This window comes from Neomonachus schauinslandi, chromosome 4 (genome assembly GCF_002201575.2).
Source record: "Neomonachus schauinslandi chromosome 4, ASM220157v2, whole genome shotgun sequence".
NCBI classification, from domain to species: Eukaryota; Metazoa; Chordata; class Mammalia; order Carnivora; family Phocidae; genus Neomonachus; species Neomonachus schauinslandi.
The window spans coordinates 178,708,174-178,719,773 of record NC_058406.1 but is presented as its reverse complement, the minus strand read 5'-3'; the positions used below and the strand labels follow the sequence as shown (position 1 = coordinate 178,719,773).

General features: G+C 41.5%; 1 protein-coding gene across 1 annotated transcript in view; it reads left to right on the top strand.

The window, feature by feature from the left end:
- DNAAF11 (dynein axonemal assembly factor 11) overlaps window positions 1-11,600 on the top strand; it is a 69,609-nt gene that overhangs the window by 37,224 nt on the left and 20,785 nt on the right. Inside the window, exons 9-10 of the mRNA XM_021688466.1 lie at window positions 3,051-3,120; window positions 4,048-4,143. Of these exons, the coding sequence (XP_021544141.1) occupies window positions 3,051-3,120; window positions 4,048-4,143 (166 nt within the window). The remainder of the gene's footprint in view (window positions 1-3,050; window positions 3,121-4,047; window positions 4,144-11,600) is intronic.

Below are 11,600 nucleotides of genomic sequence, written 5' to 3'. Positions count from 1 at the left end.
CCCGCTGTGTCCTACCCTGCCTCATTCCTTCAGGATTTCTAGGTTTTGACTCACTGCCCTTCATGCCTCTGACTTCAGTGACCACCTATGGGGTCTTTCTAATTCTCCAGTCCCTTGGGACCCCCAGTGCCTCAGGACTTTGCACCACATATCCGTCTGCCTGTGCCACGGTCATGGTAGGCTCCACGTGGCTTGCTGCCTCCTCTCCTGCGGGCCTCTGGGCAGAGGTCACTTTATTATAGAGGCCTCTCTGCCCAGCCTCCGGGCTAAGCGCATATCTCTGCTCCAGCCCTTCCTTCCATCTCTCCTGCTTTTTGATTTCTACCCGACCAACCATACATTTACTTGTATTTCTAAAAACGTGTGGGCAAGGCAGGAACTTTGTTTTGTTTGTTCCTTCTTCCTCGTCTCTCCAGCACCCACACCAGCGCCTAGCACCTGGAGCTCTGTGAGCTCAGGAATGAATGAATGCCTGAGTGAATGAATGAATGAATACCAGTAATGGGAGTCAGAGGACATTTACAAGCCTGAATGATAATAAAGTCCTTTCTCTTTTGAAGGCCTTTTTTGTGTGCTCTATCTTATCTAATCTCCCAGTAAACCCAGTGGAGTATGAGGGTTTGTCATCCTGAAATTATCTAGAAGGGAGTAAATTTTGGAGGGTAAGTCTTGTCAAAATAAATACTCACAGGCCGAGGGCCAACTCTTTGTTTTTTTAATTGTGGTAAAATACACATCACTTAAAATTCACCCTGTCAGCCATTTCAAGTGGAGATTCAGTGGCCCTCAGTGACTTCACCAGGCCCGGGCAGCCTTGCCAGCACAGAGCCCCAGGACATTTTCATCAGGGCAAAAAGGAAACCCCATACCCATTAAGTACTCATTCCTCATTTCCCTTGCCCCTGGCAACTGCAAATCTGCCTTCTGTCTCTATAGATTTGCCAATTCCCCATACATCATAGAAGTGGAATCACGCATACCTCTGGGTCACATCTTCAGAGTTCGTCTGTGTTGTAGCGAGTCAGAATTCCCTTCCTGTTTGTGGCCGAGTAATATTCCATTGTATGGCTGGGCCACATTTCTGTTCATCCGTTCATCAGTACATGACATTGGGTTTCCACCTTTGGCTCTTGTGAGGAAGGACTAGTTCTTAGTGTGTACCTTCCTCCTCGTGCCGAGCCACCCCGTTAGGCCTCCTGTTAAATCTTCTGCCCCCATGCTGCCAGCCCACTGCCTTTAAAAGGCTTCTAGCTCTTCTCCAGCTGATCCCATGTCCTCTGTCCCTGCAGCAACCCAAGCTCCCTTCTGCTGTGTTTCATTAAACATTCAGTTTCATACTTTTAAGTCCTCCTTTCCATGTTTAGGCCAAATTCCTGGAGTTTAATGAATGTGTACCCCTTTCTCTTTGTAGCTCTCTTGGCTCCTTCACGTTCAGTCCTCAAATGAAAACTTTCCCCATCCCCCTACCATGTACTTTTTCAAGGAGTGGTGAGATTTCTCCTGTCTAGGTAGTAAAATCCTTCCCTTCCCATGATTCTGTCTGCACTAATGACTCTAAAATTCCTTGTTAGCTTCATTGGCATGTGGATGTATGAAAATTAAGTTCATTCATTCATTCATTCATTCATATATACTTCCTGTCTTTATCCAGCAAATATCTACAGAATACCTATGTATCAGGCACGGGGAGACTGTAACTGGCATGTTCGGATTACAGTCTCTGCTGTCCTAGAGCTTATGGCCCTGTGGTGAGACAGACAATAAACAGGCAGGCATCTAATACGTAATTACAAAGGGAGAAGCGTGCTGTCCAGGAAGGGCCAGAGTTCAGGGGTGGAGACCAATGGCGTGCACAGTCTGGTGGTCGGCAGTGTGGGGATGGTCAGGGAAGCTGCTGACATGAGCTGACAGTTGAAGGGTGAGAAGCAGTGAGCTCTGCAGAGAACCAGCAGAAGGCTGTTTCAGGCAGAGGACCAGCACAGGCCAAGACCTTGGACATGGGGGCAGATGAACGCTTTAGGAGACCGTACACATGGACAAGAAGATGTGATCCATTAATGCCGTAGCTATTCAGCATGAGGTTTTAGGAAACCTTGCCTACACTTTTTATTCTTACAAGAATTTTTATTACATAAAATAGAACGATGCTGTGTTCGCCCTGACTCTGGACTAGACACTCGGCCTGTGTCTTCACAGCAATCTTAAGGGATAGGCACTTCACATCCTCTTTTGTAGATGAAGAACCTGAGGCTTAGAGCAGTTGAGGAACGTGGTCCGAGGAGCAGGAGGGGGTGGAGACCCTTCCTCACAGTCCGTGTGACTGAAGCCCATGCTCATAGCCCTGGTATCATCCTCCCTGCCTTAACGTGTGTGACTTTTGAATCATCCCTGCATTTGCTGATGTCCGCGATCAGTATTGTTAAATGTACACCTCTACAACGTCTGATAATTCGTCTAAACAAGTGAGATGAAGCCTAACTCTTTCGTTTGTTCCTCAGGTCAAGGAGAACTGTCACCCCCTGATCCTGGGGTCACTGCCATAAATGGAAGGCTTTGCTTGTTCAGCAGGAGGGGGCTTTGCAGGGAGAAGCAGGGAGAAGCTGAGCAGGATGTCATGGCGGCAGCTGCGGAACAGCTGCAGGGGAGGGAGAGCGGCTCGGGAAGCAGGAGCTGCTGGTTGCAGGCCCCAAGCATCGTGGATTCAGCTTTCCTGGCTATTCACGTCAGGCGCAGGGGCTTAAAATAAAATATTCATGAAAGAACATGGCAAGCTGTTTTTCGCAAACCTCTGGCGTTTCAGGCCGCAGATATTTTTAGGTTAGGGGCAATCAATGCCAAGAGTACTTGTGGGTCTAAAAATGAAATTGCTGATATATTGAATTTCCTTTGGTTTAGGGATTAATGTAAGACAGATTTCTTAAGACCTGTTGAGCATGGAAATTGGAAGCTTCTTTCATTTCAAATGGTTCCGGAAATGGTAGTTTTTATTTGCACTTCTTTTAACTTAATGTTTCTGAAAATGGTAAGATTTGGTATGTTTCACGTTGCAGGTATATGGACACCTCTTTAATCAATGTTGATGTGCAGCCAACTTATGTCCGAGTCATGGTCAAAGGAAAGGTGAGCATAATGCGGTAGACTGTTACGGTTTCAAAAGCCAAGCCTCAAACTAAGCTAGGTTGCCTCAAAAATTGTCAACATAATATGAAAAGAGAAGAAAAGAAGCCCAATCAGAGAGCTATTTTTTAGACACATGATTTTACACAGTGGGAGTGGTATACAGCAAGATTGGCTGTTGACTAACCACTGTGTAGCTCCATAAAATTAGCATTTTTAACTTGTGTCTATTGTTAGTACTTCTTTCAGATCTGATAAAGTGATTATATGTATGATAGCCTATGCTTGAACTTAGATTTAAATAATATACCCCCCTTTAAATTGTCAATCATTTCATTCATAGCAACTGTAATTTTATTATTTTTGAAATAGTATTTTTTTTAAGAGAGAGAGAGAAAATGCAACGGGGAGGGGCAGAGGGAGAGGGAGAGAGAGAATCTTAGGCAGGCTCCACACCCAGCACAGAGCCCAGTGTGGGTTCGATCTCACAACCCTAGATCATGATCTGAGCTGAAATCAAGAGTCAGATGCTTAACCGACTGAGCCACCCAGGCACCCCTGAAATAGTATTTTTTTGCTGATTATGAGCACTCATAGGAGTCATATGAAGGCTTTAAAGTGGAAATATGTTGATGGTTTATGACAAGAAGTTTTATCTATAAATTCTTTATTATTAGCCATGTTAACATAAATGGACCAATGACTGTTTCACTGTTTGTGATTTTGACTGTTCTTTAGTCCATTCACTAAAATAGGTAAAATAGTTCATGCATATCAAGCATAGCCCAGACATTTTTTTTTTCTACTAAGTCTAAGCATGTTTTTAAAAATGGAATGGTGAATCTTGAACTGGTAATGAAAATACATCTTGAAGTAACCCTCTCACGTGACATGCACTCCTTCTCTGGGATACTTCCTGTTTATTTTCAGCCATTCCAGCTTGTCCTTCCTGCAGAAGTCAAGCCTGACAGCAGCTCTGCCAAACGATCTCAGACGACAGGGCATTTGGTGATCTGCATGCCCAAGGTAGGCAAGGTTCCTTGGATCAATTTCAAGTCTGGGTGTGTTGGTTCCTGAAGGAACTTGACCTATCAGGGCTAATGATGACTTCTTTTGGTTGAGAGAACCAGAAAATCTACTCACCCCAGCACAGGCAGGAGAACCGGGACCTGTGAGAACAGAGAGCTGAGACTAGGATGCAGTTGGGACCTGTGGGGCCTCATCCTGCCATCGATCTCCCCGTAGTCCTTGCCTCTGCAGCCAGAGTGTTGCGGGGAGTTGAGGTGTGTAAGTCCCATCGTTCTTCCAAGTGGGGCAGTCACCACCAGCATGCCTATTACATGGGGATCAGTACTTTTAACCATAAAGAAGTGTTTCATCTCTTATAACAAGACATGAGAAGGTAGGAAGGGCTCAGACAGGGGAGGGTCAGGGCCTTTCCAATATGTTAGCTGGCTTCCTTCCTGAGAGGCACACGGGCGGCCACTGGGGTGGCATGCTTTCTTGTCCTTGCCTTGCATGAAGATAGACAAACAGAGAGTCAGGGAAAGACGCAGAGAAAGGAGCTTTCCCATCACTGTGGAATGAAAGTTCCTCTGGACTAATTAACCAATTTAGCTGAAACGCCCAGTAATTCTTGATTAGCTTAACCTTGCGCAATGAAACCAGTCTCTGGCCAAAGAGATGGTAGTACTTTGGTTTCTATCATTTTATTTTGGTTACTGTTGTCTCATCTCATGAGCTGGGGTGGGGTCAGCTTTGCCCAGTCACTCAGGTTTCAAAGGGGAAGAGTAGAGAAGCCGGTCAAGTGGGGCTGTGCTCTTGCAGAAGAACAGGAGAATGGGGACAGGAGTGTCTGTCACTGAGAATGAACTTGATTAACCAGTAAGTTTCTATAATGATTTATTAACCCTTTTCCCATAGCCAGATTTGTAACAGATTGATTATGGGTAATCAATTATGTATTTTTATTCCAAGTCAATAAAACAGCAAATAAAATTTGCCGTCAGGCAGTAAAATAACAAACACAGCTGTTAGAATCACATTGTCCTTGGTGACTACAGCGAATTAAGAAAGTGCTTGTATGCTAATTAGAATAGCCTATAGGGGAATCGAAGAGATAACTTAATTACCCCAGTACTTTGATTGACACATTTGTATGACACTGTGATCAGCAATCTCTTTTTTTTTGAAACTTCTATTCTAACTAAAACACCAAAGATTAAATGATAACTGTTATTTCCTAAAAGAAAATCAAGATCTATGATTTATGCACCTTCTGCAGGGTGCCAGGCGATTGATGAGAAAGCCTCCTCTGTCCCTGCTCATGAATCTTTTAAATACATATAGCATTCTATTTCCATTATCCTTTTTGTTTTTGTATCTGTCTAAATTTGTCACGTTAAATACACATGAAAAGTATAAAAAATGGCTCATTAAAGAAAAAGTATTCTAGAAGTGCGTGGTTGAAGATGAGATCATTTACATAGAGGGCCTCAGAATGGTTCTACTTTTTTTTTCCTCGATAATAAACTATGAATAACATTTTCCCTTTGAGGTACATATTTTTGAGGTTTTAGACTACTATGCTAAAGTAACATTGATGTTATCTCTGTCATTATTTCTTTTAAATTATTAATTATTAAATGATTTCCTCTTATCATTCCTTTATATATCTCTATCATTATCACTTTTAAAAGATAGATAGGGGAACCCTCTTGGGTTTCTCCACATCCTCGCCAACACCTGTTGTTTCCTGTGCTGTTGACTTTAATCATCCTGTCAGGTGTGAGGTAATATCTCATTGTAGTTTTGATTTGCATTTCCCTGAGGGTAAGTGATGATGAGCATCTTTTCATGTGTCTGTTGGCCATCTGGATGTCCTCTTTGGAGAAATGTCTGTTCTTGTCTTCTGCCTATTTTTTAACTGGAGTGTTTGTTTTGGGGGTGTTGAGTTTTACGGGGTTTTTAAAAATATATTTTGGGAACTAACTCTTTATTGGGTATGGCATTTGCAAATATCTTTTCCCATTCCATAGGTTGCCTTTAAGTTTTGTTGATGATTTCCTTCGTAGTGCAGAGGCTTTTTATTTTGCTGTAGTCCCAATAGTTTATTTTTACTGTTGTTCCCCTTGCCTCAGGAGACGCATCTAGTAAGAAGTTGTTACGGCCAATGTCAGAGGCTCCTGCCTGTGTTCTCCTCTAGGATTTTAACTATTAAATCACTAAATTGCGCACCTGAAACTCAGAGATAGTGAAAACAACCTCTGGAGAATAATTTCTTGCCCCAAATTAGTTGGTTTTCATTCATGAATTAGATAATTGCAAAGACTCTAAAGTTCAAAGAACATAAACTTTTTCTTAAAAATCAGCAGAAGTTAAAAAACCAAAACTCTAATTTTACTTACGCTTATTATTAAAAGTATATATTACTGAAAATTAACATCTTCATAATTCCTAATGATAGAGACTTTCGAAGTACTGAAGTTCAATCCACTGAGCTATTTATATGTCTAGGCTTCTCACTTACTGTAGAATTGTCTCAGTCTGGCCTGCATTATATAATTACTGAGGCAGCATCTTGGAATTTTAAAGCATCTTATAAAAATCAGGTAAACACTTGGGTACAATTTTGATTCATTCATAAAATAGCGTTGTCAATACTTAACATATTGATAACCTAGTACTTCCAGAAATATCTACTGTGGCCCTTCAGTAGTTTTTAATATTCAGATGAATTAATGAAAAGATCAGATTTGATATTTAGCTCTTCCCTTTTGTGATAATGTTTGTAAAGAATACTGCGAAGAGCTGACCTATTTGATTGAGTCTGTGCTGTGCTGATTATATTATATTTATTTGTGGAAATTCAAGGGTGAGCTTTGTATACATATTCCAAGGAAGTAACATTTATAATTGAATATACATTTATATACAAAGTGCTAAAATATTTATTAGACACTTCCCTCAGCATTTGGTCATAGATGTCAGATTGATGGTTTTTTTTCTCTTTTCTTACTCCTAAATGAGGCTGGATCCATGCAGACCGGGGGCTATTAGGCAAGTTTCACTGAGTCTGCCCCCTGTCACAGGGGTCATGGCAACATTTTCTGCTGCTGACATGCCAGAGGGTTCTCCCAGCTCAGCTCCACATTTCCAAGAGGCTTTCCCCTCATGCTATCTACAACGCCAGATGCTTTCCAACATCTGCCACTGAGTCCATATCCTGTGGATTGATGTAATTAATACACAAATATCACAGCCCCTAGCATGCTGCTAAACTTCCTCTGTCTCCACCCACCATTTTATAATCTAACTTGTGGGTACCGTGTCTCCCAGAATGCTATCCCTGACTCTACCTCCTCCACCGTGACTTCAAGGGCCGATGTCTCGGTTAGCAGTGATGAGTGGGATAGTGGATGAGGATGTACTCTGGCTCTCTCAGAAGGGTAGCATCAGGCAATAGAAGATCAACTGCCCGGGTAACAGTGGAGTAGGAAACATTCTGTTTCATGAGGTTTTTCTCCGTCCTTTCCACTGTCTGGTGGCATTTCTTTCTAGCTGCTGACACTTTTATTCACTCGTCTTAGCTTTGGGGAGTGGTAGAGAGAATCTCAATTCTAGTGCGCATAGCCTCTTACCACATTAGATGTATCCAGTCAGGAAACATGGCCCCTGGTGTCATCTATCCACCAGGAACTCACTCGTTTTTGGAGAAGAGTTAGTAATTCCTTTTCCAACACAGCAGCCAGAATGATCATCTTATAATATATGTAAGTCAGACCAAGTCACATTTCCCATTTCATTCAGAGTTAGAGGCAAAATGCCCTGATAACCTGCCCCTGCTATTGTCCCTCTGACATCATCTTCTACTATTTTACCTTCCAGTCATTCCAGCCACATTGGCTTTCTTGCTATTTTACAAATATGGCAAGCATCCTTCTACTCCAGGATCTTTGCACTCATTGTCCCCTCTGTTGGAATGCCTTTCCCCCAGACACCCTCATGGTTTGCTCTCTCAACTTTTCCATGTTTCTGTTCAAGTGCCATCTTATCAATGGGGTCTTTTCTGACCCCCATATTTAGAAAGCATCCCCTCCTCTACCCCAGCATTCTCTATTACTCCTACTGCTATATTTTTCTTCATAGAATGTATCACGACCTATAACAGTCTATAATTTGTCTATTTCTTTGTCTGTTTCCCTCAATAACAATTTAAACTTCATGGAAACAGGGCTTTTTGTCTGTTCTTGTCAGTACTCCATCACTGGCACCTAAAGCAGAACCTGGCAAAGAGAAGGGGTTCAGTAAGTTTTTGTTTAATGAATAAATACCTTGAATGTATCTTTAAAATACATTTTAGGGGCACCTGGGTGGCTCAGTTGGTTAAGCATCTGCCTTCGGCTCAGGTCGTAATCCCAGGGTCCTGGGATCGAGCCCCATGTTGGTCTCCCTGCTCAGCGGGGAGCTTGCTTCTCCCTCTCCCTCTCCCTCTACCTCTGCCCCACCCTCCCCCACTGTTCTCTCTCTCTGTCTCTCTCACTCTCACTCTCTCACTCTTGCTCAAATAAATAAAAAATCTTAAAAAAATACATTTTAATATTTGGAACATGAATCTCCTCCCTGATTATTCTCTCCCTCAACCATTTCCTAATTATTTTTCCATGCATATTATTCCAGCTTAACTTTAAAATAATTTCAGGGTGCCTGGATGGCTCAGTCACTTGAGCGTCCAGCTCTTGATTTCAGCTCAGGTCATGATCTCAGGGTTGTGGGATTGAGCCCCACATCAGGCTCCATGCTCAGCAGGGAGTGTGATGGAGATTCTCTCTTTCTCCCTCTCCCTCTGCTCCGCCCCTGCTTGCACATGCTTGCTTTCTCTGTCTTTCTAAAATAAGTAAATTAAAAAAAATCAATCTTAAAAAATAATAATAAATTTATCTAATTCTGCTTCCAAAAATGCTGTTGGGATTTTTGTTGTCATTGCAATTTAGAAGGAGGGGAAATGATTAAGGGAAGGGGCTCTGGAGCCAGAGAACCCAGGTTAAATCCTGGTACTTCCACTCAGCAGTTGTACGGCTTTGGGCAAATTATTAATCCTTCGATGCCTCAGATTCCCTGTCCATAAAATGATATTAATAGTAATTCATACCACAAAAAGTTATTTTGAAGATTATGTAAATCAGTATATATACCTTTGCATACGTTAGAAGATCTTGGGACATAACACACACTGCATTCCTGTTTATTAATTCGTGTTATTTATTGTTACTAGTGACTAATGTTGTTGCATTAATTAATAGTGTTCCTTCAACATTTTTTTATTATTGAGATTTCATTGAATTTATAGATTGTTATGGGAATTAATTCATATATTTACATAATCAAAACTGTGCTTTCAATAATGTACGTTTTTCCATTTATTATTCTTATTTTATGTCCCTCAGAAGTTTTTTCTTTTTTCCCTTGGTAGTTTTCTCTCCAGACATGCTACGTATTTTCTGAGGTTTATTTATAGGTACCACACGTATGGTTCTCATCCTATTTTGAGTGGAATTATTCCCCATCACATTTTCTATGAGTTTATGCTTGGTCTTCAGTATGTTTTCTTAAATGTGTGGTCAAACTAAGTTATACGTACATAAACAATCTTACCACTATCAGCCTTGGAATATTTGGCATATGATCTCATTACAGTCCAGCTTAACAAGATTTAACTGGAAATTTTGTATTCACTGAGAAGCTTGCTTCAAGTCATTAAATTAAACTCCCATCTAGACTCTCAATTGACAAGTTGCGGGAACACTCCAAGAATACGCTTCATGATTTCCTTTGGGTGTTCTTTCAGAATAATTAACTGAGATTAAGGAAGTTGCTATCTGAACTGAACAGCAAATTATATTTACAGCTTCAGTTGGTGAACATCTTCCTTGATTCTGCTGTATTGAGCCCTGGAGGTGAAGGTCACATATTAAGGTCAACATTACAGATGACAATCCTAAGACACAGCCTCAGACTCCCTTCCCTTTATTAGTTGGACATGTAGTTCTCAGCACTTTCTCTCTACCCAAATATACTTATGATATATTCAATATAAACTCACTTTTATTCTCTGATTATTAAGTTCAAGTGGGTCTGTAGTGAGGGCTCCCTGCTCATCTTGCTAGGTTTTCCTGTTCCATTCATACTTCTACTTCTTCAGAACATTATTTCTTATCCTTAGCTCATTTCTCAAATTTCCAGCACGGAAAAAACAGGAGCAAAAAAAGATCATTTCCATATACTCCAACCATCACATCTTCCCTTGCTTGGCCTCCTTGGCCTTCCTGATTCAGTGAACCAGCTGTCTGTGATCTATCCAAACTCTCCAAATATGTGTGGGATCTCATTTCCACAGGCTCTTGAAAGACCTTCTTCTTTCTCTCTGATGAATTTCTCTTCTCTCTACTTGTTCATTGAACTTCTCCTTTCTGCATCTCACGTTAGAAAACATGCTAACACATCTTCCTTCTTTAGAGCAAAACAGTACAAAAGAAAAGCATCCCCCTCTAGTTAGTGACCTCATCTGCTTTACAGCAAAACTCATGTAACAGACATGTATTTGCTGCTTCAATTCCTTCCTCGTAATGTCTAAAACCAACTCCAACTAGGAAATCATCCCCCCTACCCCCCTTCCATGGAAACATCTCTTTGAGGTCTCCAGTCACCTCCATATTACTAAACCCAGCGGTCAGCCATCATCTTCTGATTTGTCCTTTCAGAAGTGTTTTACACCACAATTGGTCCTCCATTTGTAAACACTTGTTCACTTGGCATGAGATATACTGCTTTCATTTGGTTCTCTTCCTAAGTCACTAGATCCTCCTGCTCACTGGATGTCCTCTGCCATGGGCTGCTGCTTTGTGGGTTCTTTCTCATACTCTGGCCTCGGAAAGTTGGCATGTCAATCCTTCAGTTCTGGGACCCCTTCTCTTCTCTACATATACTCATTCCCTATGTTAATTTCGTCTCAGCTCGTGACTTTAAATGACATCTAGAGCTACATCATCTGCTGATTGCCAACAAGGTAATCAGGAACAATAATCATGCTGAGCAAAATTTAGGAAGATGGACCACGTATTTTAAACATCTTAATAGTATAATACCTAATATGATAATGTATAGTTACTGTCCACTCATCCAAAAGGAATGGCTTTCAATTGCCACACAGGGGTGAGAAGAAAAAAGTCCAGGTCCATTTGTGGGGACTCCAGTAAACCACACCCACTTTGGGTTGTGACTCTGAAGGACTATAACCTAGGAGTAAAGTGAATAAGAAGCTAGCCAATCCTCAGAAGATCTAGCAGCCTATCCCAGTGGCTATTGAAATGGCCCTAAAACTGAGCCTTGAACTTGAGTGAAGGTGGTCTCAGATGAGTACCAGGCCTGGATATGTGTGTGTGTGTGTGTGTGTGTGTGTGTATAAAATAAGTATCAAGCACGCA